This window comes from Streptopelia decaocto (assembly GCF_964273445.1).
Source record: "Streptopelia decaocto genome assembly, chromosome: 5".
Taxonomy (NCBI): Eukaryota; Metazoa; Chordata; class Aves; order Columbiformes; family Columbidae; genus Streptopelia; species Streptopelia decaocto.
The window spans coordinates 14399697-14426473 of NC_138659.1; the positions used below are offsets into that span (position 1 = coordinate 14399697).

At 40.3% G+C, this 26777-nt stretch overlaps 1 protein-coding gene across 1 annotated transcript in view; it reads left to right on the plus strand.

Annotated features, from left to right (window-relative positions):
- The window catches only part of GLIS1 (GLIS family zinc finger 1), a 196485-nt gene that overhangs the window by 162544 nt on the left and 7164 nt on the right, over nt 1–26777 (plus strand). The window contains exons 7-9 of the mRNA XM_082053857.1: nt 1241–1373; nt 8911–9061; nt 24022–24206. Of these exons, the coding sequence (XP_081909983.1) occupies nt 1241–1373; nt 8911–9061; nt 24022–24206 (469 nt within the window). The remainder of the gene's footprint in view (nt 1–1240; nt 1374–8910; nt 9062–24021; nt 24207–26777) is intronic.

Below are 26777 nucleotides of genomic sequence, written 5' to 3' on the forward strand. Positions count from 1 at the left end.
TTTCACGACTAAGTAAATCTCAGTGCTATTGAAACGGTGACAGTCTACTTTGGGAAAAAGGGCAAAAGACTATTTGTACTCGCTCATTTTTGGTTATAACTCGGCAAAGGCAGTTGTCTGTACCAGCTTCTCCAGAGTTCTGAGTGGAAATGACTTCACCAAGAAAGAAAAATTAAGAACCTGCTCTGCCCACATGTCTCCAGCTATGCCACCAGAATGTGCCATCTCTGATATAAAATAAAATGCCCTGAGTTTAGACTTACATCAAAGGAATCCTGAATATTTAGTTCATAGCATAGAAGGTGAGTGCAGTAGTAATATTTGGTTGTTCTGAAAGGCTTTACAAGCACAAAATAGGAGAAAGTTAGCTGTTAATGTAGTAGTAGTTTAAGTTTAATTGGCTGCAGATGCACTTTGTGATCCAAATGTTAGATGTTTATCTTGAACCAACAAATGGCTGCATAGCTGAATTCTAAATAGGTCTGCCTGGACCTTTTATTTAGAATAACCTGACCCAGGGGAGATCGGTATGCAAAACTGTAAACGTAAAGACAATAACTATTTATTAATGGCTATAGAATATGATGGCTGTTTGTGTAATGTGAGCACTGTATTATGACAAAAGCTTGGCAACATCAGCATGTTTGAAAGAGAATTAGAAATGCTTTTCTTTCTTAATTCTCCTCTCCTGCTGTTTTTAATATGATCGACATTGTGGTTTCAAGAGTTTGCTTCAGACACTTTTGCCAGAGCTTTAATTTACATGGAGAACAGCTGACATATCGGTGATACCTATTACACATTACTGACAGCATATTATTCCGCCAGTTCTAATCTGATAAGCACAAACACTTTTCTTTCTCTATCAAATGTCTTTCCAAGTGTCACAGCTACAGAGTGATGCAATCCTTTTGTCACAGAACCCCAGAATCTACAGAAAGCCTGAAAATATGCAGTTAAATTACTCAAGAAGTTTTGAAGAAACACAGGGTACATTATTTTCTGAAGCAAACTGATGTTGATTTAAGGTTAGCACAACTACCTTGTGCACTTAAGAAAACCAGAATTATCTCTAGTTAAAAATACCAAGTAATAGGTACATCCTCAATTACACAAAGTTACTAGGAATGACGTTTTGTTCCTTCCTTTATACATAATAATTAAGCAAAGATAGATGAATTTAATTAGAAGTCATTTGTTTTACTTTGAAATAAAATGTTTCTTTATCCTCCTCTTGTAGCTAAATTCATGTACCGATATCGAACAAGATGTACTAAGTGAATGCTTAGCTATACAACAACTCCACACATCTTCACAACACATTTTGGATGGGAAATGTGGTAGATCTGTAGGTCATCATGATTTAATTACAGGTAAGAAAACTTCTAGTAAGTATGGTGCTAAGTATGTCATACAATACAGGACTAGAAAGAGAAAAGCTTATGGGGCTGATTTGCTGGTATGGAAGATGAAAAAAAATATATAAAAATTAAATAATTTTGCGAGTTGTTTGCTAAGGCCTGACTTTTTTTTTTTTCCAGAGTTAGTCAGCCAAAAAACCCGTAATAATGTCACCTGAAGCGGGTGGCAGCCCTGCTGAAAGTCAGCCTCCATCCATTTTGTTCTCTTTTAAAAAGTTTGCTTTGGCTTCAGCAAAATGCAGGTCCATGAACTTTGCTAAAGCCAAACGAGTGCTCTGGCAAAGACAGATGCATGCAGCAATAAGGTTTTCCAGTTCTTCAGGAGCTTCGGAAAAGCTGATGAGGCTGTGTGTTATCATGCATTGTGTGATTACAACAAATACTATGGTGATGTATGAGTGGGGCGAAAGCTTGCATTTGAAATGTCAAACATGTTGTTTTAATTCTATTTTCTGGTATTTAATCTTTCTTTCATTCCTTCTTGTCTGTCTTTCTTGTGGTTTGAACAAGAGCTGGCCCCTTTCAGCAACCTTAGACTGTTCTATACATTTTAAAGGAACAGGAAAAGGCAGTTCCATCCCCTTCTGCTGAAAATAAGATCTAGATTCACAACTTTGGAACCACAGCAGAGGATCCTGAATCAGGGATGTAACAATCCCAGGTTCTGTGTTTAGCCAGTAGAGACAAAGAAGAACTCTCCAAGGCCACCAGTTTAACTGCAATCTGCCTCACCCTGTGAAGGTATCCTTCCGCTGATTCTAGAGATTACAGTGCCAAACATTTAACTTAGCTGTTTCCCCTCTCAAATCTCTTTCTGCCTGTGTAACTATTTAGCCCCTTTTCAAATTTTCTTATTTATTTTATTCTTGGTTTCAGCAACATGACATGTATCAGTGAGTTGCAAAGCCCACACTTTGGCAGAGGACAGTTTGAATCATGGAATCATAGAATAGTTTGAGTTGGACAGGCTCTTCCATGCTCCCCCAGTGCCACCCCTGCCATGAGCAGGGACATCTCCGCCCAGCTCAGGTTGCTCAGAGCCCCGTCCAGCCTGGCCTGGGATGTCTCTAGGGATGGGGCATCCACCGCCTCTGTGGGCAACTTGGGCCAGAGTCTCACCACCCTCATTGCAAAAAATGTCTTCCTTATCTTTAGCCTGAATCTACTCTCTTTTAGTTTAAAACCATTACCCCTTGTCCTATTGCAATGGGCCCTATTAAAAATCTGTCCCCATCTTTCTTATAAGTCCCCTTTAATTATTGAAAGGCCACAATAAGGTTTCCCTGGAGCCTTCTCTTTGCCAGGTTAAACAAACCCAGCTCTCTCAGCCTTTCCCTATAGGAGCAAGTCTTCGGATTGCAGAGCAGAGCAAAGGTGAGACAAAAAAAGGTGGAGATGCCACTTTTCTAAACTTTACTTTGAAACTTGGTCAATACAAGAAAATGTTCAGTGCTATTAAAATCCAACATTATTCATAAAACAATTTAGCTTAGTGCTAAATTTATCTATCTTGATATAAGATGTAGTTTATTCTCTTTCAGTTCCACTGTGGAGGATAGGCTTTACTTGATATTGCTAAATAAATTTTTAAATTGATTTAGTAACTGAGTATAAGCTTTCCAGACAAACCCTAGCTTATTTCTGTTGAGGTTTAGAGAAATACAATGGTAAACTGGGATTAGAAAACAGAAATGCCTGTGCTAGTTCCCCTACACCAAGGGAAGAGCTGATACACTTTATTAATATATTTTGGTTTCTAAGACCAAAATAATGAATTACTACAAATTACTTAGGCAAGAATCTCCTGCTTTTCTTCTCATTCAAAATCTTAAAAACTAAAAACTCATCCTGCTTGACAACTCTTACTCTCTAGTTCAAGACGCACTGAAATGTTGGAGTGTAACTGGTGAACAGAATGGAGTAGAAAGGGAAATAACCCATCATTCTAGTATTGTTCCCCTGGGAGTCTGCACTTATGGTTTATATGTGGCTCCTTGAAAAGTGGCAGGAAGCTGCAGGGACTTGGAGGGATGATTTCTATTCTCTGCCTTTGTCATTGGCACTCTTAAGATCTGCGAGGGCAGCACGTGGCCTCTGCTCTCCACCTTTACAGCCCAGCATAGTTGCAGCGTGGCTTGGCCTCTCACTTCCAGGCAGCACAGGAAAGACCAGTGAAATGTCCCTCAGAACAGGCTGCACTTAAGAGCCTCAGAAATAGCCTCAGATTTCAAGTGATAACAATAAAACAGGAAAAAAGTTATTAGCTCACAGATAAACAGATCATCCCTAAGCCTCTCAGTGTCATTTCTGAGAACCTCTTGTGAAATTAAGGATTTTATCTATCAATAATACTGGCTTTTTTCTTATATGATTTCTTTGTTGATTGTATCAATCCCTCACCAGGATGTTGTAAAAAACCTAGTAAATCTTCCCTGATATTCCCATCAGGTCACCCCATTATGAGACCCCATCACATGCACAGTATGAAAACATGCCAGGGAAAATAAATCAAGAGTCAAAAGATTGTCTTACAGTTAAAATGAAGTTGCTTCATGCTATGTGTAGTACAATTCCTTAAGCAGAACTGTTCCTCTGTCATTGTTTAGAGCATATAAACTAAAGTGCTGATCCTTACAGAACTAAAGCATAAGGACACTCCTGCTACAACCTACAGTTTGCAATGATTACACATTCGCTCTTTCAAATAAGCAGAGGTAATATTTCTGGAGAAATCCACTATAATACTCTATTTAGGTTATATATGGATAAGTACAGTATATTATGGCCTCTTCAGTCCACTTGAAAATCTGAAAATGTTCATGGTTTGGGATTTTGTTTTGAGGGCTTCCCAACCCTCCCCCCCTCCTTTTTTTTTTTTCAAAGAAACCACATTATTATTGTGCAGAGCTCTGGGCTTTAGGGATCACTTGGATTCCTGAAGAGTTTCAGTTTTTTCTTTCTCCAAGTTAAAGCACATTTTAAATATGTCAGGGATGAAAGCCAATCACAGAAAAAAAAAAAAAAAAAAGAAATATTTAAAAAGCTCCCATCCCTTGTGTCCAACTTCAAAGAAGGTTTGTGCTTGGGACTGGGTAAGACAGTGAGCAAAAGAATGTTTTGCAGTCAGAGGAACCCATTGTTGCTTAGATGTCCCTCCTTTTTTCCTGCTTTTAACTAAGATGCTTCATGGCTGCACAGGTTCAACTCTAGCTGTGCCCAAGGGCTCTTATCACTCTCCCCACTCTCTCCACTCAGGTACTTCCACTCAGACATTTTCTCTGGGCCTTTATTATTATTGTTGTTCTGGTCTCAGTTGGTATAAAGCTGGGGAAAAGAAAAGCTGCGAGTCACAGATGCTCAGAGTACTGTTTTGGCAACAGATGTTAAGGTGAAAGGCCAAGCTATTTAAAATATTGATTGATTACATATATTTACAATCCAAGATGGTCAACGCCTGAGGAGGCCCAGGGTGCACAGTCCTGAAATGGGTTGCACTTGCAGGAGAGGCCATTCAGAACACTCCAAAGGCTTCTGTGTGACTTCAGGTACTCAGGATAACTCACTGCTGAAAAAAGGGAAGAAAAACTTTAAATGAAGAGACATTTTAGAAGCATTGAAAATTATATTGAGGCTGGTACAGCAACTGCTCCTCCCTGACTTCTTCCATTGTAGAGACACTTGGTTCCCTGGGCAAAAGGATCCATGCAGCAAAGACAGCATTTCTCTCCCCTCAAGCTGCTCTTCCCTACTGTCAGGACTTGGCAGTGGGAAGGACCTTATACACCCTTGTATCGGCGGGTACGTCCTGCTTCCCTGAACAAAGCAGTTCATTCTCTTTCTTCGCTGATACTCCGCCACTGCCAATATTTCCTTCTAAAAGCACCATCTGCAGGCTTAACACCAATGAACATGCCGTCAGGTAGTCATGCAGAGCGACAATAGCCCCAAACTTTGAGTGTCTTAATTCTGGAATAAAAATATGCATATCAATCAAAGCTTTTTACAGTCAAAATGAATTCCAGTAGCAGCATAAATGGCTGACAGCATGCATAGTGTGTAGTACAGTACACCCTGCACATTGCCCATGACCAGAGACGGGTCTGTCCCTCCGAAGGAAGTAGAGTTAACATTCTGTTAGAGTGCCCTTGTTTTTTACTGTGTAAGATAAACAACTTTTAAGTAAGTACTGATTTGGTTCTCAGTGACTCAACAGAAATGACTAATGTCTTATTGCAGATTCACATGGAATCTCATAGTAAATCTCATCTTCCATTGTGTGTGCCACATGGCCCTCAAAGCACTCTTAATTACAGGCAGCCATCCTATGCAAGCGTAGCAAGTGAACAATAGAGTCGAGTATTTTTCTGTGTTGGCTCCTGTTTCAGTTTCCTCACTCTCCAGCAGCTTCAGGTGCGATGGAGCCTCATCCAGCTGGTAGGCTGTGCCCCCTCAGATGCTCACCAGCGAGCCCAGACACCAGAGCAGCCTTGCAATCCCCCCATGCCTCGCACTGGCCCCATGTCTGAGGGGTACACCATGTTGAAACCAGCACTCAGAGTTTGGTCTCATTTCCTTAGGAAGCAAAGCTTTTGCAGTCATTTCTCTGTCCACATGTATCTCAGCCCTCTTCCTCACATTATTTTTTTCAATCCAATAGCCAAGCTCAACCACATTTGACAAACACTTCAGAGATAATTGAATTCTGACAAGTTCCATGAACACTGGCAGCTGGATACCAGAGTTTGGCACCCAGAATGAGTGTTCCCAGTGTGGGAGAGGCAGGCAGGGCTCGGCTGTGACACACGCTGCGTGGCTGCAGGCAGCACACGTGTAGCACCGTATTTGTCAAAGTGTCACAGAGGATCTGGGGACAGCTGGGTTTACCCTGACATGCTTCAGCTGATGTTGTGGTGGCTGTCGATCGAGCAATGCTGTGCAGAGGGGGTGTCAGTGGGTTCTGGGCTGAGGCAGCACAAGCTGCGGTGTGGAAAGGGGGTTGGGGAAATGTGAGGACAAGAGACACCACGTATCAAACCCAGCGTGACTGGGGGCGTTGCGGTAAATAAAGATGTAGGAAGAGGAAAACTCATGGATGAACAAACACTACAAGCCTCAGCACACACATGCTTCAAGCAGGGTCCTTTTCCAGAGAAGGTGTAATCAGTAAGTCAAATGATGGATAAACTAAGGGTAGATGGAAGAAGCCCTACTCCAAGTAGGAGAGGAGGTTCACAGCTAGACATCTATGCAAGCCCAAGAGTGGGCAATGGGTGTCCACCCAAGTAGTTCTACGGATGGTTAAACTCCTTTGCATAGTGGTTGGATATGACAGAAACTCGCAGTGACACAGATTCTGGTTTTATTTGGTTTTCCAATGGGGTGTGTTTGAGTTCATATGATCATGCAGGACTTGGCTCCTGGACATATGGATGTGTGGAGTGGTTTATTTAACATTTTTTTTCTTCTTTAGAGGGGTACGCTGCTTGTAGGTACTCTGCTCCTCTGTCCTTCTCATCCACCACAAACAAAGAATTGAAACTATCATCAGTAGCTGAGATAGTAAGGAATGGGCCAGGAGAGACCTCTTAAACATTCGCGAACTGTTCATGGGTAGGATTGTAAGATAAAACATTTGAGTATGTTTACTGGCCATCACACTGCTAAAACTGCCTTTTGACAGGTTTTGAACTTCCTGGACAAGTTACTGACAGAGGCCAGTAATAGTCGGCTAGCCTTAGAGAGCACAAATGTCTCTTTTTAGATTCAGGAGTTTCCTCCAGGCTGTGCTGCCAAAATACCTGAACTGCATGTGTAGGAAAGAGAGCTGAAGTGTGAAATGACACTGTACAGTCAAGGTCAAATTGGTATTTGGTTCATCTGTCCAAGCCTGATAATGAACATATGAACGGTAAGGATTTGGGGGGAAGTGGAAACTATTGTATTATTAAATGGACTGAAGCCACCAGTGGAAAACATTTTCACAGTGTAGCATCCTAGCTACTGACCTACTGGTATCAGAAGAAGCTTTGACAAATAAATCCTAGCATCACCTGGGAACATCTGACTTCTTAAAGCCTCTTCTGTCTGGCTTTCAGTGCAGAAAGCAAGTTGGTTTCACTGGCTGGCTGACAAATGGTCTGTCTAGCAGGAGACAGAGATGATGCGGTTCATTTTTGTTGCTTTAGATCTGTCAACAGCTGAGGACTTATTGTTCATGAGAGGTTTTTGACTCATCTGAAGTCCCTGACAAAGGTGGCTGGAATCTTGCCTTAGTCGTTCTCTTCAATCGCACAGAAACAGATGCTGATGTTCAGCCGTTGCTTATCTGCCCAGAGGGCTGTCACACACTCCCCACGGCTCCAGATTTTCATGTTGCCTTGTTCCATGTCACTGTGAGGGTTTGTGAGAAGTGCCATCGTGAATCCTATCAGTGACACGGGACACAGCCAAGCATAGCTGGCACACAGCTGTCTTCTGAATGTGTAGCTCTGCACACAATGAGTGGGAAAGGAAAGGCGAATGCTATGGGAGGAGAGAAGGCAAAGAAACTAGGCCTCAGAGGGAGTGTGGGGTCTGTGTGCTGTGTGGCTGGACACTGTGGGAGGTGGCAAACTTAACTTCTCCCCACAGCCTTCCGAATGCAACGTGAGCAGCTGCTCTAGTCCCCATCTGCGTGCAGATTCCCTGGGAGGCATGCCCTGGGGGTCGCAAAAATCCAGGCGATGTCTTGTAGGCAAATTTTAGGAAGAGAAACTGAGTAAAGAAGGAGTAGACTTTTCCAATAATTGAATTTACTAGCAGCTGGCCCTTTTTTCTTCCTGCTATAGGGTGGCATTTGCAAACGGCATTTGGAACTCTGGGCAGCGAGCACTCCTGCGATCTCCCCTCATTACAGAGACTGGCCCTCAGTGCAGCCTTCACCCAAAAGTCAGTGTCAAGGCCCTGACCCCCAGGGAGCCTAGAGTGTCTGAGTGCATGAACAACGATAAAACCCAGGCCCTGGTCCCCCTTACACAAACAGTGCTCTGAGTTAAATCTCTAATGTGATGGTGGTAAGTATGATGTGCTGCTCTGCTGTCAATATGAGCTCCATCGTGCTGCAAACAACTGAGCACTGTGGGTTCTCACTTAGAAGCAGGTGAATGCAGGGTGAGAGTCCTGCCAAGTCCTGCCAGTTGTTAGGAGCAGTGCTTACAGGTCTGCACTCACAGCAAGGAAGAAATGGATTGCCTGACCAGGAGACACACATATCAAAGCACCTTACTAGAGCTTTGAGTGCTGTTCCAAGCACAGCAGTATTCACTGAGGCACTGCATATCTGAGTAGGTGACTCCCCCTGCACTATAACTTCCCCAACAGAAGTGAGCTGCTGTGTGTTAGTGTCTCAGGGTTGGGTGCAGAATAGGGAAGAACTTGGGGACTTTCAAGGACTTGCTTGGATGCTTCTTTCCTTGCTCATTTTATTTTGCAAAACGCTGTGTGTTCACAGGCATGTACAGTGGTTCCAGCGCTAACCATAACGGTCCCTCACCAGGTATATTGCCTCCTCCTCATGACATCCCTTCAAGACACCATCCACTCGACTCGACCCTTTCCAGTCCACATCACCATCAGTCGCCGTTGGAGAGTGCCAGGGAAGGGTATGTGTGTGAAACATGCTTGGCCTGTCTGGCATAATAATGAATGATTGTTTATTTTACTTTGCATGGATGCTGTTCAAATGAAAAACATTGTCCCAAACTAAGCAATTTGTTTTGGTTTAGAATAATAGAATAATTTCGTTTTGAAGGGACCTCAGAAGGTCATGTCATCCACCCCTGTGCACATCAGGGCAAACTTTGACATTACTATCCGGTTGCTCAGGGCTTTGTCCTTGCCTTCAACAAAACACAGAGAGGTTTCTTTCTTTCTTCATAGCATGTAATTCCATATAGTATGAAATTCCATTCAGGGTGGGGATTTTGTTTGGTGTTTGGTTTTTTTGGTTGGTTTTGGTGGGGTGTATTTTTGGTTTGTTTTTGTTTTTTTTTTTGGTTGGCTGGTGTTCGGTTGGGTTTCGTTTGGTTGGTTTTGGTTTGGTAGGGTTGGTTGGTTGGTTTAATTCTTCCTTGATGACTTCCTTGATGACTTTTCTCAGCTGAAATGTGAATTCTCTCAACAGGTAAAAACCCAAACTATGACTCACTCAGCAACAAGGCAGTGTTTGCCTTAGTAAGACTGATTTTGTATCAGAGCAGCAGGCTTTCTCACTTCCTTTCGCTCTGAGATTTTCTTAATACTTCTCTCAGCAGCAGGCATTAGCCAGTAAGCTCCCAATCAGGGAGGGGTATGCTCACATTGATTGTATAGATTTCATTGTTACAGTATCTGATATTTCTAAAGCACTGTTTGCTCAAGAACCTCATAACATCTTCTCAATAGTAAAGGTTTGTTGTAGGCCACCAAATTCTGCTCTAATCTTTTTGCTCAGATTTTTTTTGACTTATGCAAGTTAAATATCAAGTTAAATATCGAAGTTTTTCTTGCCAGTACTTTGGACAGGGAATGGACTCTGATTTGAGAGTTTTTTTCCTAAAAATACATTGGTGTTCTTTAGAAAATACAGCAATTGAGCGTAGAGTCTTTCCATCCTAGTCTAGTAACTGACCCATCCCTTCTTTTCTATGGGGAAAGGGAAGCCCAGAAAGTTTCTAATTGTATGCTTCAAGCAGAAGGCAGAGGGTATGTGGTATGAAAAGGGCATGGTAAGGAAAATTACACCTGGAGTAGTGAAGAACAATCTAATTGAGGAAATTCAGTTAGGAACAAATTACTCCATTCTTTTTCTTAGTTGGGTAATGAATGCTGTACCAAGCTTAACTTCTACACCCTGTTCCTCCTTCAGCCATCTCTTCTGACTTATGCCAGCAACCCAGTGCCCTCTCCCAATGTATGATTCATATCTGCCCATTGTAGACTTACTCTGTCCCTCAGGTATTGAAAAGGTCACGTAAGATGGCTGTGCCCAACCCTGCTCCTTCCCTGCCCAACCACCCACATTCCTGACAGTTCCTCTCTGCCCGTGGCAGAGTCATGGCCATGGGAGGCACTGGACATGCTGATTTAGGTGGAAGTTATACCAGATAAATAAGACATTTGCAGAGAAGGCAGTGAGTGCAAACAGGAGGAATGGAGACAGACAGTTCAAAAGGAAAGTATCCCAGGAGCTATTCTTTCCCTGCAGTATGGGACTACCTGAGCCTGGGGCAGTAGGATCCCTTCCTCTCACTGCTGCCCAGGATGCTGCTCAGCTGTTTCCTCCCTCAGTTGGTTCCTAGGGAAGTTAAGGCAAAAAATGCCAACTAAGAATGAAATAAATTAAGGATGGGAAGCATTTAATAGGCTGTCAGTAAGGTGGATTTGTTTCTAAGGCACTTCACATTCTAGTACTGTTAATAAGCAATGAAAGCAAAGAGTTGACCAGAATGAGGGCAACAGCCGGTTTTCCAGTTCGAGGGGTCTGAAGCTCCCAGGTGAATTCTCTGTGCTGCCCTCATGTCTCCATGCCAGAGTATGGCACAGAAACACTGTGCTGAGTGAACTGAGTTTCTCACTGAGCTCCTTCTATGGATATTTTGATCATTTTCTTAGGACAAAGTTTACATCAGATTGCCTCTGCTGTTTTCTGTTCTAGTGGAATAAGTATTCTTTCTCAGAGGGGACAACAGTGCTGATTAATTATCTCAGTGCTTATATGCTTAAGTAATGTAAATTCTTTGCAGAAACACTACCTATGACAAAAAATCAAAGTGATAGGATAACAGATTTCTAACCATGAACCAAACATCAGGAAAGAGAGAGTGGAATGTATTTTTGAATAGTTATTTTAAAACAGGGTGTCTAGTTTCATGACATAATTATTTGGAATATTTCAGCATCTCAAATGCCATTTTCTAAACTCAAAATAATCTGCATTCAGCGCTGTCATACCCAGTCCAAGATACTTTTGCTGTATTTTAATTGTTTATGCTTACATTATTAATGACTGCTGAAATAAAACCCACAACTGACATTTTAAGTGCAAATACAGAAAGCTTAGTGTGAACTAATAGCCCTTGAATTTCATTTAGTGCAGTTTTGTTTAAACCATTCATCCATCTAACTGGGCAAAATCACTTCATAATCTAATGCATGGAGCCACTGAATTACAGAACTGTGAAACCTTTGCCAGTTCATAGCAGTACACCATTACTCATATAAAATATATATGGTTTACAATACGAAAGAAACACCTAATACTGTCTTTCTTCATATTAACTGCCCCAGCTTCCTGCCACACATATAATGTTTTGCCTCATTTGTCAGCTGTCTCAGCATTCGGGTTTAAGTAAATGCAAAGAATTTCTATACGGTGAATCAGTACGATGACAAGACTGGATTGCATAGTTTAAGTCCGTGGAATGAACCAAATGATTACTATCAAGAAATCTAATTATGAGTCATCAAATATGCAAGATGCCAAAATCTACATGAGGCGGAGTACAAATAGTCTACTCAAATTTGACATAAGATTCAGGATTTGATTTAAAGGCTTTTTCTTAAAAAATGCGCCCTGTTATACCATCCTTTGCCAAAGTCAATACTAAGTGCAGCAGTCAATTTTCCCAAATGGTTTGCTAAGACTTCTAAATAGTTTGACAAAATTATCTAATTCACTTGAAAATGTTCTAACAAAATCTGACTTCATTACCAAATGTATTTATACTGGCTTTATGCAATCTGGAGAGTAGTTTTTGAAATTCTGGTATGAAATGCATGCTAGACCAAACAAAATTTTACTTAAATTGATATTAATTAAACTAAAAGTGTGTGACTGAGAAATAATTTGGCATCCAGAAAGTGGGCTTGTCATGATCCAGGTTTAAATATATGTTTATTTTTTATTTCAGGTAACAAAGTGTTATTTTAGCATTTCTTGGAGCATATGCCATGTATAATGTCTTACTTGGTTTCATTTTGCCCTTTGCAAAAATAGCCTGTTTTGATTTGTAGCAGTACGAAGATGGAAAAACAGGTTTTAGTATTAAACCTTATGCGGATGTTTCACTTGGCATTCTTTCTACTATTTTTTTGGCTGTTATTATCTGAGTAATCTAAAAAGGTACTTAGTACTTAGTTTCATTTGTAAACTATCTCTGTAAATTCCAATTTAAATTATTTAGTGTGATAAATTATCAGCCTAAATGAAACTGATACGATTACAGTTAAGTGAGTTTGAGTGGTGGCACCAAGTTAGGGATTTGCTGCAATTTAGTTTAATGACCTAACAAGGTCACTTTGTAGGATCTGAACACGGTCCCTCTATGCGTGACTGTGAGGCCCTCTGTCACTTGTGTCACCCATAACAAACAGCACTTCTGTTCTCCAAAGAAGCTGGGAGTACTGACAAATAATAACTTTACTGGGAAGGTGATGTGTCTCCAAGGGAAAGTGAAACTTTTCTTATATTCCTGTGGTAATTTAGGTCTTGCTACTCTACAAACACATCAGTAAATGAAGAACTAGTGGGATTAAGACGTGGCCATTGGTGATGATTAATAAGAACTCTGAATCCAATCTTGTGAGCCTTTAATATAAAGGATTAAGTAATCAAAGGTAGAGGGCAGAGCTTACACAACTCACTTTTGCCTGGGCTTCTCAGCAGCTAACTGCAACCAGTTCAAACCATGTTCCAGACTCCCCTGAAGAGCCACTTACCTGTACAAAATCACAAGAAACAGGACTTAAAAACCATCAAGTGAAAAGAGACATTTTAATCAGGTTGCTTAAACATCAGAATTTTTGTTTGCTTGCTCCTTAGCACCTGTTAATTTAAATACCACAGAAATACTTAAAGGTAAAGAGTTCTCTGTTAAAAATTTAGTCCTTAATTTCTCTTTACGTAAAGTAACACAAGGTACACAGAGCTTCCCTTCTTGCTCAGTCAGGGAACACCACATTTTAAATTCCTGATATTTTTAAGGTTGAAAACAAATATGCAGGATAAAAATCTTGTGTGTTAGATTTTCATTTGTACTACTACCATGTTAAACTGTGGCAATAAGAGAGTGTAAGCTGGCTACCCCCCCCACCTTTCAGCCCTGTTACAAACACGGCCAGGACCGCATCAAGTGCTGCCATTTCAAAGAGGAACCTGGCCCTGTGTTCCTGCCTGTCCCAGGGAGTGATGAGCTGGGAAGAAGCACCCTCCACCAACCCCACAGCTCTGCTCCTTGAGTTGCTTTTGGCCTCAGCTTGGCTGGTAGGTGATGGTGGTGTACGAAGGGTTTGGTGGGTGCTTGCTCATCAGATGGAACCAGACGCAAATTGTGGCCGTAGGAGTTTCACTGTTTGCAAGCAGCTACTTTTCTGGAGCATGAATGTTTCTGGGATAAGACTGAAGAAATCTCCCCCAAACCAGTAAAAGAAATGGGGGAGATTCTTTTCAGTAGGTTGTGCTAACTCCTTTAAATGCCAGAATCCATGGCCAGATAGGAAAATACATTTCTGTACCTAATTCTCGTTACTTTCAGTGACAATTAGGTGTCTAAGTACTTATGTCTAAATTTCATTCATCTTTAGGTTTGTGAACTCATATAAATAAATTGAGTAGTAACTGGCATGTTTCTAAAATCTTTGTAGGAAACAAACTTTTACTGTCTAGAAGTACTCTGGAGAACTAAATACCTACACAGTTTTTATAACACTTCCTAGGACCAAGGAGATACATCATTCGTTCATTGTGGATTCCACTGGAGAATACTCTTCATTTATAATAGAATACACAAGTCAGTGTTTTAGTCTTTCTTTCAAAAGCACTAAAACCAATAACAAGAAACAGATATCTCTGACAGCTGAAAACATTTTCAATGGAGGAAGCCAAGAACCCATCATAATTTATCTCAGTGTTATGGATCTGAGCACGCAAAAGAGGCATCAGTACATCTGTCCAAAGAAAGAACAATGTACAGGTGTGGAGCTGAGGTTCATGTAACAAAGAAAATCAGTAATTAAAAGCATCTGGTTTCAAATCCCAAGTCATTTATCTCATTGTAGAAAATGTGATCAGAATTCATTTGTAATCATGTCCAGATAGTCTTATACAGTTTTCCCCCACTTAAAGCAAAATTAGCATTAGCATAGGCTTACTTCAACAATATGTGGTTAAGAATAACTTAGTGCTTGATCATGGGGTAAAATATTGTTTGGTCATCAGCAGAAATAGGTGGGCATGTATTTAATTTGTGTTTCTGAAAGGGCTGAATTGACATTCACTGGAGAGCCTTCAGCAGTGGGTCTCACCGTAAGCGCTGTGTTGCCTGCCTAGAGGGGACACTGTAAACAAAACTATCTTAGAGCAAACAACAACAGAATTACAGGAGAAGGTGGGAGAATAAAGGAGTTGGTCAGAGGAACTCAGGAAACATTTAAGACGGATTCAACCACAGCTCTTCTGCATTATATTAATGATTTTAGCCATTACTGGTTTTATCTGTATTTAAATTTACACTTACCTGTAAAGCCTTTTTTTTTCTTTCTTTCTTTCTTTTTTTTCAAATTTTGTTTTTCCTTTTAAGTGAAACTTCTGAAGTTAGATGTAAACCATATACCCCAAACACAATAATTTATCATGGTATAACAAATGATAATTTAATATCTCCCATTATTTGGTAGAGTGCCTTTTAGACTATAAACTTGAAGAAAGCGGGCATCGGCTACCTATACGGGATCTACCTGCACCTAGAAGCATCTTGCTGCATATTTGCCAGAGAATAATGATCTTAAATTACTAAAAATAAGATAGGTCAGTCAAGCATGCAGTTCATGCCAGAAAATATTGAGTAGACAATATCTGTGTTTGATTGCATGTCTTTGTAATTGACTTCCTGGCAATCATGTGAACCTAAGGCAGCGCTCTTTATTTAAATATTTTTTGTATTTCTTTGACCACATTGATAAGGACTTTTTTTTTACTTTTGAAATACATTTTCCTGCTAGATGGTTAGCAAGAATAAGTTTTCAAATTTCCCTTACGTGTAGCAGCTTCCACTGTAGTGAGTCATCAGTTTCATTTCAAAGAACATTATTGAACAAACCCTTATAAATAAAAATGTCTTTTAGATTGGCACAGTCCCCATAATGGTCACTGTGATTAACTACTTGGCAGAAATTGCACATATCAGGTCAGAACAATTGTAGAGGTACTCATTTAACATAGAAAAACTGTGCTTGCGTATTTGCGTGAGTCTTTGTGTAAATAGTGAAATTCATTACAATACACTGAGTTATGTTTTAAGCCCAACTGAGACTTTTATGTGTCTCTGTTAGAAAAGATTGTGAGTATTTCAGTAAGTAATTTTGAACCCAAAGCTGTTTTCATATCACAGTTGATTAGTATTACTAAAAATATTCTGAAGCAATGGGATGACCTAAGACTCTCCAGTCATGTTAAAGGTCCCATGGTATCGTTCTCCATGTTGCTCCTCAGACCTTCTGCCCTCATTGCACAGGTGTCTGTTGACACTGCTCAGAGCGTGGGTGAGTGAAGGTGCAGAACTGGTTTCATGTAATTCAAGGAAGTATTTGGAATGAAAAAGAGTATCTTGTATGCACTAGAAGCTGGGAAAAGGCTGACATGGCCTCCGTCCTACTTTAAAGATGTTACATGCGGAGGTGTCATATGCTGCCTTAGTAGCAGAGCGAGGAATAAAGCCCGAGTCTCTGGACAGCAGCTACTTGAGCTGCTGGAAGCACAGCGAGAAAGGAGGAAAACAGAAACACAGTGTCGTGTCTTGCAGTCGCAGAGCAGAGATGGAGGCTTGTAAGAAGGGCAGGGTGTCACAGCCCAGGGACTTGTTTGCTCATTGTTTATAGAAAAGTGTGATAAAATGCAATGATGCCCAGCAAGGTGATCCGCAGTGAAGGATTTATTATTTATCATGGAGGTGGGGGGAAGAGGAGAAAGGAAGAAACAGAGAGAGAAGGAAAAGATTCCTTGCATTCCAGAAATGCAGCCAGAGGCACCTGGCAATGATTAGTGCAAAGGTTCACCAAACTTCAGATAGAGTCCATCTTAAAAAAAAAATCTTAGAAAAGTGAACGGTATAACTGTTTCCTGAGCATGTGCTGACAGAAATTCCCGTAGGGCAAGACCCAGAACAGAAACACGTGGCAAGAGATTGGGCGCTATCCAGAGACCAGATTAGCAGAGCTTTACACATCATTTTTAATATTATGGGAAGAGATGAAAATCAGTGTTAACTTTTTTTTTCCATTAAAAAAAAAAAAAATCTCCTGGTCCTGGAACTGAATTGGACTTTCTCACAATATAAGTAACTATAATGCTTAGGGGAGAGATTTTGTGAATGAAATGGTTGGCGTGCTGAATTTATTGGTAGAACCTGGTTTCATGGAAAATTTCAGGTTTCTGTAACTAGCTGCAATACTGTACAAGTCACTTAAGATAAAACATGGAGCTTCTTTGCTTTGTACTTCTCACTCTGGTGCTTTATCATATACTTTCCTTCATTTTGAGTTACGCGTAATTCTCGAAGTCAAGATTGTTTGGTATGGTGATATGCTATGCATGAGAACTGTATTACAGAATGGTTTTATAACCCAAAATATACAAAAATTTATTTGAGATAAAGGACAGATGTTTTTCAGTCTGGATTCGGTCCTGTTTCCACTGAACTCGATGGGATATGGGTCGAGGGTTTTTTGTCTAGCTGAGGAATCTGCCAATCAGACCATCACATCATAAAAAGGAAAAAACAGACAGTTTTCATATTGGAAACATTCCTATTTTAGATATGTCTATTCTGCGGTTATACTTCATTCCCACTCATTCAAGAAACTTAGTTTGAATTTATTTTCATTATTTTTCAATTTTCAGTTCCATTTAGTATTTACCAATTAAATATTCTGCGTCATTGGCAGTCAAGAGATGATCAACTAGATCATGAAAAAGCTCATCTTAACACAGCTTAAAATCTGGCTTTATAATTTCTTATTCTATGTTAATTTGTCCAGAAACTGCTATTGAACAAAGACTGGCTGAAGCAAAGTGTAAAAATAATTCTTACTCAGACTAACTACTGTGAATGAATATAGAAAACATACATCTTGACAGAAAGCTCAAAAAAATCAGTGTTGATATGTATGTATTTTTTGGTTCTTTACGTTGCAATAGTATTGGAAGAAGACATTTGGTGTGCATGGTGAAAATACACAAATTCTTATACACCACTGCCTACTTGGGGAGGCTGAAACTGGAGGCAGGATAACGACTTCTAAAACAAGATAATGGTACTTTTAACCCATTAGGTGTCTTTTCTATAGATCACTGCTAACTCATGGCTTAACTAGATAGTTCCTTCATATATGCCTTGCAATTTAATATGAACATTCACAATCCAAAATACATTATTAAAACAGGATCAACAAGAAGATTTACGTAGAAGTCTTTCTAGGATTTCTGTTTGAGATTCTTAAAGGTATGCACTTTATAAAATGATAGAGAAGACTAACATAATCTATGTTTTGACTGTTATTTTTTTTTTTATTTTAAAAATCTTTTTATTAAGATCCAGACTGCTGTGAGTTTCCATTGATGTGAGTGACAAATGCTTTGCAGTAGAATTGAGGAATTGGCTCATTGTCCATATCTAACACTTGATTTAATGACCCTTCATGGGTAGTTTCCCCTCTGAGTTCAAGAGCTTCCTTTAGGGAGAGCTGTGAAGCTGAATATTTTAAGGCAGTGTTTTAACAGAGTGTTTAGCATGGTACAGAAATGTGTGCAGTATCATAGACAACATATGTTATCGAGTTAGGATGAGTTCTGCTGATAGTTTTCTGTCGGTTGTGTGAATGAAGGTATTAGATAAACAAGATTTTTCTGATTAGTCCTTTTACTTGTCTGCTGATGCATCCTCAGGTGAGGAACGCATTAGCTTTGCAGTTCCACCTGAAATCATAGGTCCCTCAAGACTAGTATTATGTCTTCGGCGCCATCCTACACATGGTGCTTCAAAGGCAGTTTGAAAAAGCCCACAATACCTGGTCAATCGTATGAAGTTGTATGATGAGTGAAGAGAGAGAATTTCTTTCTGACTCCTTGGGCGATCAGTTTACATCCTGAAGCACAAGATTTTATTACCCCTTGCTTAGCATGGAAGTGTTGGTTTTGGCCATTAAATTATTCAGTCCCTTTTAAAAAAAACTAGGTATTCTGTTTGATTCCGTGACTTGCTGTGGCTGTGAATGCCACGGGCCGGGGCATGCTGTGTGAGCAAAATGCTCCTTTTGTTTTAAGCCAACCTGCTTCTCTCTGTGGTGCATGCCCTGTTGCTCCCAGGCCTTGGACAGCATGGAGAGGAGGCTGGCTCCTCCACTGCACCTCTGTAATCTAAAAAACTGCATTTTAATTTTTCATCTTCCAGTGGCATGTTTCTAGTTTTGGCAGGTTTACTTTGTAAGAAAACCCTGTCTTACTCTTGTAGTGTATCTTCAGCAGTTTTAACTCCTGTGATAACTTGGTGTATGATAACTGAATACAGCTCTTCTGGTTTCACCACTATGTAATACATGGTTAAGTAAGTAGATTCTCACTGCATACAACTGTATAGTTCCCTTTCTGTTACTATCACTGCTATTATCACTGTTATTATCACGTAGACTCTTTTGGTGCACACCTGTCTGTGTGAGAGGTATTGAGAAGCCCCTACTGTTCTTAGATCTGAAGTCACCAAAATGAATCTTCAACTGAAAAAGCTTTCCTGTTTGCATCATATATTACACACAGCGAGGGTTTTAACAATAGCAGTCTCATTGTTTGGCAACTAGAAATCTGCTGGATTCAGAGAGGGCTTGCAAGTAACTTTGTTAGTGTCCATTGCAGATAATGGCTAAGGATAAGGTCAATGCATGGTTAACAGGTTACCTTCCACGTAAGGGACAGACAGTTTCCAATAATGGAGTAGTGAAAGCATTGCAGTGGGTTAATTTATTGTTCAAGTTACTAAGTGTTTTACCATCAAGAATCCTTGTAAGACAGGGTAGACTATATTGACAGTCAAACCACATCAGCAGTGCAAGCGACCTGTGAGAACCATTGATTCTTCTTAGCTCTCTCAGCAGGCTGGGGAGATGGAAAAAAAGGTGTATCCTTCTGAACAGAAATATTCCATATAGCCAGGAGCCCTCAACTTTAATGAATTAAGGAAGGCTAAGGATTTTTTTTACATATGTGTGAGAGTATTTATTTGTATTTCTTCTATATAGCTATACATAGGTGCAGATATATATTAAAAGGCCCACAAAGGACCTGCAAGTTTACTGAATTTTACCAGTTACAATTAAAGTAAAATATATGGTATTTATTATTAATATCCAAATCAAAGCAAACTGTGGGTGTAGTACAGTATTAACAGGAAATGTCCAGGCTATTAGTTATTGAAACATATGCCTGAGCTACTGCCTGGGAATTTTTAATAGACCCAGCTGAGTTCCTGGTGTAAATATGTTCGTGTTTCTTCTTTCACACAGAAGGCATCTCCTTTCTGTTGCTAATGCATTATCTGATTTGTATCAGGAATGATTTCTTCTCTCTTTTAACAACCTGGGTTGTTAAAAGCAACCTAATTAGTAGGCAAACATTCAGGAGAGAATTTAAAGCACGGCACTGGGAACTGGACAGTTAGCTGATGAAAAATCTCTTGAGCATGCCAGAGCACATTCACACATGCACACAAAATAATATTTTAGAGACCAGCTTGAGCTGTAGGCATTGTGATTAATATTTTAAGGCAACAAATACCCACGTTGGCCACTTGTGCTAATACAGCCAGATTTTTTTGCTGAGCAAAGCTCCTTCCTAGCTAAAAACTGTGCCTTAGCTTCCTGTTTAGGGGAGACTGAGCAGAACATGGTCAGTTTTACGGTGACCCGCTCAACTGTATTAAACTCTTAACACAGAGGCAGCAATGGTCAAGCATTACATGGAGCTGTCAGGGTTTCAGCTCCAGCTCCTGTACTTCAGCAGGTTTCCAGGATACCTGCCGCCCGCAGACAGGGATGTTTGCTGCGGCCCAGCACTGTGACAGCTGTGCCGAGTGCAAGCAGTGAGCCAGCAGCTCGGCTCACCTGCTGGAGCAGGGCCCCACACACCTCTGCACCCCTCGGCCCCACCTGTGGAACCTCACCTGCTCTTCACCAGCCATTGCAAAGGCATTGAGGTACAAACGCTGTCACAACTGCTGAGCTCACACAGAGGAAAAACAGGAATGAAAGAGAGTGTGAATGGGAGAAGCGCTGCTTTTAAAATAACAATAAAAACTGTTAAATACTTCTCGCATGGTTAAGATTTAAATAGCCTCTGGGAGTAGATAAACTGTGTCGGGAAGCTGTGATTTTCAGTATTCCCACAGCTGGACACCTTAAATGTACCATTTTTGTTTGACATGTAACGTATTTGCAAAGAATTTAAAAATGCAATTACTCGACCATTCTGACAAAGCACTCGACAGCGAGCAGCCCCGCAGGCCTCGCTGTGGTGCCACATTTCGCAGCAGGAGCCAGGACAAGACATTTCAAGAGATGGCAGAGGGAACCCAGCACAGGCAGATCCAGAGTACTCGCTTACCAGAAGTATTTTCCTCCCTCATTCAGAGTGGTTTCTGGCTCATCCAGGCCTTGGAGTTTTTAGTACATCTTTTGTTTCTCTTTTAAATGTGTGTGTGGTCATTATCCATATAAATGTCACTATCATGAACTCTTTTAGCAATTATCTTTCCAATGAAAACAACTGCAATCTTTTAAATCTCCTTTCAGATAGAAGCATTTCCAGGCTTCTAACAGCACTTCTGGCATGTCGAGGACAATGTCTCTGTCTGTGCCATTTGAGGGGGTTGGTGACCATTTTGTAATTTGTGGTTGTGCTTTGCTGGTACCCACTTGCAGCCTCAGAAGAGACCATAGCGAAGTCTTTTCTGCATGTCCCAGCAGATAACGTCAGCCCCATCTTCATGCAATAGTTGACCACAGACACACATTTGAGAGCATTTGCAGAAGACAGAACTTGCAGCTGGGCTGCATGACAGCTCATTTGTGTTGAAGTATTTCTCTACTGAGACCTTTGAGGAAAAACTATAGCCACATGGGAGCTGACCTTAGCATTTAGCTGCTTTTAGCAAATGAACTTGGTGTTTTCTCCTGAGCATCTGCTCTTCAGCAGTTCAGATCCTAGAGAACATTTTCTGTGTCTGACCTGAAGAGGGCACAGGTGGCCCCTGCATCCCCTGCATCCCTTTTCAGCACCTCTGCAGCCTCAGGCCCTTACCCTTGGGTAGGGCAAGAGCCATCCCAGCTTTGTTGCAGAGCTCTTTTTAATATGCACCTAAAACAAAAAAAAACAGGTAAGATTTTTTTTTTTTTCTTGCATGTTTGCTCTTAAAATTCGACTTTAGTCTTCTTCAGTTTACACATCATCATAATTGGAGGGAGTGTTATCTTTCTTACAAAAAAACAATTTTCCAGTTCTTACATATTTGGCTTGAAAATATCCTCGCCTTCACCCATTAAACAATACTGGTTTAATTCTTCTGTTTAGTTTGGGGATATTGAGAGTGTCTGTGGTTTGTATTATAGGCCTTGTTTTCCTGCTCTGGGAGATGGAATTATTTCAGCATAGGATGGGCTGTGACTGGTTGATTTATTTCAGCCCCTTTTAATAAAGTGTCACTCTGACAGCATTTGGCAGTGTTCCGCTGCCTCTCATGTTAAATGTGATTAAGCTGTTGTCACCATTAATTCACAGATCATCTATATTTACCTCTTGAACACTGCCATGTAGTGCTTAGCCCTAAGTCAAGCATAGCCTTGCTCCTCAAGTTTAATTCTAACTGCTCCAAGAAGCAGTCATGTAAACTGGTGAGGAACTGCTATTGCAAATCATGGTTTATGGTGTCCGAACGGCTTGTACAGTGGTAGAGCAAGATACCAGTGAATGATTTAATTTGTTTTTAGTTGATTCTTCATACGCATGCAATGGTTTGCAGTCAATATATTTTCCAGCTAGTTGTTGTATTATAACTTGCAGGAGTAATTTTATTTCCATGTTTCAGGACCTGCAGCTGGAAGGTTTCAGCAGGGTGCCTCTCAAACAGACAGGTGGTTTTTCTAGCATCTGAAAGTTCTAGTGCTGTTCAAAGAGCTGCTTCTTATGTTTAGCAAAAGCTCCAGAGGCAACAGAGTATATACAGTTAACACAGGGACCACGTGGCCAGCACATCTGACAGTGTGACACTGGGCTATGGAGCAAAAGGCCATTTGTCACAGCTACCATAGCAGGGTTAGAGAACCAGCTTCTTCCTACCCTGTTTCCCTGAAAATAAGACAGGGTCTTATATTAATTTTTGTTCCAAAAGATGCTTACCTTTTTTTTTACATGTATAGCTGCCTGGACACTATTTAAATTGACTTTTAAAATTAACTGTAACTAGGGCTTATTTTTGGAGTAGGGTTTATATTTTGAGCATCCTCAAAAATCCTGAAAAATCATGCTAGGGCTTATTTTCAGGGGAACAGGGTATTTACCTCTTTATAGAGTTAGTTTAGTGCAGCTGTAAAAGGCGCTTGTATGTGAATGTCCAGATTTTTTGGTCCCATCTTCTGCACTGTGCCTTCTTTCTGTCTGTAAATGGCCAAATGACAGTTGTCTGACAAACGGTTCATCCCTTCTGGGCCAGATGCTGAACCTCCTGTTGGTGGAGCAGTCACGTTGGGACAGGGAAGAAGCATTGAAGCTTCTTTGCCCCACGGGTGGCAGATGCCTGGGGACTTGATGGGAGTGGGTTAGTGAGGTTCTTCCTGAGCTGCTCCAGCTCCTCGTGGGAGCATTGGGTCAGGCTCTGTTCCCCAAGCAGAACTGCCCCCGCGCTCCTCTGCTGTCCCCAGTCCCAGACGTCTGGAGGGAATTTTCCATCTCTCAGGTACAATCACTTCTCAGTCTCCCGCTGAGCAGTGCTGCCACAAGCAAAGACTTACTCAGGATTTTATTTGCAGGGACAGTACTATCTGCTACAGTTAAAGCTGTATTTCTAAGTCTAAAAAATTCTACATGAGGAATAACTGGAACAAATGCTTTTCTTTTTCTTGGCTGAAATTTGGGTGTCAAGCTTTACCCCATTACAGCTATGAAGGCATTACTTGGATTTACTCACTTTAACTACATTTTCCACTTCTGTTTTCTGGATGTGTCTCTCAGCTCACAAAATTTTAAATTAAAACTGAGCTGTGTCTAAGTTGCTTACTGAGGAGTGGTGTCATTCTAATCCTGTCATTATGACTATTACAGGAAGTCAGTGCAAAGCAAGAGAAATCCTTTTCTAATGCTGTTTCCCCCCTAATGAATACCTGAAAGCTGCACTGCATTATCATTTGGGTTTTTTGCAATATAATTTCTACCCACAAAATAAATGTTTTTATAGTTTGGCCATCACAGAAACATGGCCATTCAAGTATTTCAGTTTCCCATATTGTGATGTGATATGTGAAGTTTTTCCGTATGTTTTTTTTCTAGGCTTGCTCCCAACATAGTCTCTCCACTTGTCAGCCCCCTGAAAGCATTAGTTCCACCTTCCCTATTGCAGAAGCACGGCTCTCCATCATCACACAGCCAGTCACCAAACGGGCAGCAATTTTCTGGAATACCAAATAAACCATACGCTCAGTTTCAAAACCAGTCCGTACAGCAGGGATCTCAAGGTAACTCTTCCCTTTTTGTTTGTTTGTTTTGGTTTTGTTTTTTGCCCCCCCCCCCTTTTTTTTTATCCCCAACTGGGGATAAATAATTTGGTTTTGCATTTTCAGCGAATACTTAGTAGGAGACTGACAGCATTTCAATGGGAACTCTGATTTTTGAAGTGGCTTGCTATACACACAGAGCAAAATTTTCAGACCAGTTCATGGTGTGATATGTTACCATAATGTGGAAAGCTATTACAACAGCAGGTTTATTGCATTTGTTCAGGTTTTTCAGTAGCCAGCTACTAGCTGTGCTAGTATGCTGTCATCCAGGCTTCTGTCAGCTTGGAGGGAGGGACACTGCCAAAGCAAGAGCCATCTAGTCCCAAAATACGTGGACTGAAGAGCACCCTGGCAATGGCCTGCTCTGTCCACTCACAGAGATACACTAGACATGAGCTTAGACAAAGAAAAAATATTTTGCTATTTATTATTTGGAAATTGGGCATCTGTATTATTTTATATAATAATATGCAAAGGGACTCCGTACAGCTACTGAGTGCCAGTGCGATTTGAGGACAGGTATGGGAGCAGCTAAGAAGCTGTCCCACTGCTTAATTTAAAACATTTTTTGTCCTGAATTACTCGGCCTTTTTAATCGGGAGCTCATTTACCTAGTCCAGAGTTCTGCTGTGGGAACTAATTGATGTGTCTAATTTTTGAGGTATAAATTAGCAAGAGATATCATTATCATCACAGATTCTTCCAGTAACAGGAGCTTGCATATTTAAGGAATGTGTTATATAATCCAGATGGCATGCTGCTTAGTGTGGTAATTATTCACAAAAAGAGAAGCATGCAGGGCATCTGTCTAGTTTGCAAGTATAACCAAGCGTATAAGTTTATACAGGCAGATAACCAGTTTTTGAAACTCATTTCACAGCTGTACTGTCAGTTGCATAAGGTCATTTTTGGCTGGCAAAGTCTCACGTGATCAATTTAACAGTGGGCAGACCAGGAGGTTTGCTTTCCCTCAGTGTACACTGAGACTCGGAGGACATACAGGAGGTGAACACAAACCCAGTGAGCAACTCACAGCTGTAATGGGGTTCAGTATCCCCACAGTTCCCTCAGCCTTTCATTCTCTGAGGTGTATTTTTACTCTTTGGTTGGACTGACTTAGTCTGAAAAGTTAAAGTGTACTACATTAAGTGATTTGTGCTGAAGGCAAAACTAACTTGACCTGATGCTCAACAGATTATTCAATTTAAAAAGATTAACTCTGTAAGGGAAAAGTGGCAGATTTATGATAGCATATAATGATATATGATTATGTTACTATAATGAGCTAAATAACTACAAACCACAAGAGGAAAGTTTAGCAGCTCATTACTATGGCAGAAACAAATGCATAGACAGAACAAGTTTTGAACCACTTAAATAAATTGACTTTATTCCTTAAGAAAACCACATTTCCTTTTGAATGAATTGTTGCTTTCTAAGTGTTATGTCGTGTGGTTTCGAAAAAGCAATAATTTTCTACTTTAGCCAAATGTTGAAGTAGTATTTTAAATTCATTATGGAAATGGTCATTCAAAAATCAATTTTGATTAGCAGCCTTTGAAATCAATTGATCTGTAACCTCTACTTAGCTATACTTGCTTTACATCTTTTTTGCTTCTCAGTTCATTAATAGCACATTTTTATAATGGAATCTGTAGTAATTTGGGAGTTTTGAATTTTTGCCAAAAAAGGAACACTATGTAAGTCTAGCTGTAGAGCTGTATAGAAGCATAGAAACATTGTGGATCTGACATTTTTAGAAGACAGCAAGCTTTGTCAAGCTGGTAGAAATATTGATAATGAAAGAATAAGCGGACATTATTTATATGTTTAAACCTAGTTGTAGTAAGATCAGATGGAAATTATTACATGCTGAAAGAATTTGGCAGGCAATGGAATCCTGTAGTTATTTATACCTGACATGATTTCTTGTCAAAATTTTATGGAATTTGAAAAGCTGAGATTTATTTGCACATACATGTGAATGACATGACTTAACAAGATGGTATTTAATAGGTATATTCCAATTATTTGCTCATTACATCATTCATTTTAAAGTGGCTTGAAGTTTTCTAGGCTGCGCCTTAGAGAAACAGAGGCAGCCAGTGCACTGTGTGAAGTGGCTAACTGCAGCTTTTCTGTCACAAATTATGTCAAAGCAAAATTTTAGCTAAATGTTATGTTTGGAACTCAGTTTATTCCTTTATTAACTGTGATATTTCTACATCTACTGTACATAAAACATTTAATAGTGATCATTTAAACTGACAGGACATTTAGTAAATTCTTCACTTGAAAATTAACCTCAGAAAATGTTTTATTTCAATCAAAAGTGAAGGAAAACTTGCAATTCATGTGGAAAAAAAACATTGGTGAAACACTTGTTGCCAAATTGGTGCTACACTTTTGCTTTCCTAGAAGGAACAGGGATGTTTGCACCAGGCACGCCTCTTGTTTACTTCATATTTTAACCTCTGAAGAGAGTCTATTTAAGAACTTGTAAAAAGTGCTCCATGTTTAATTTACTCT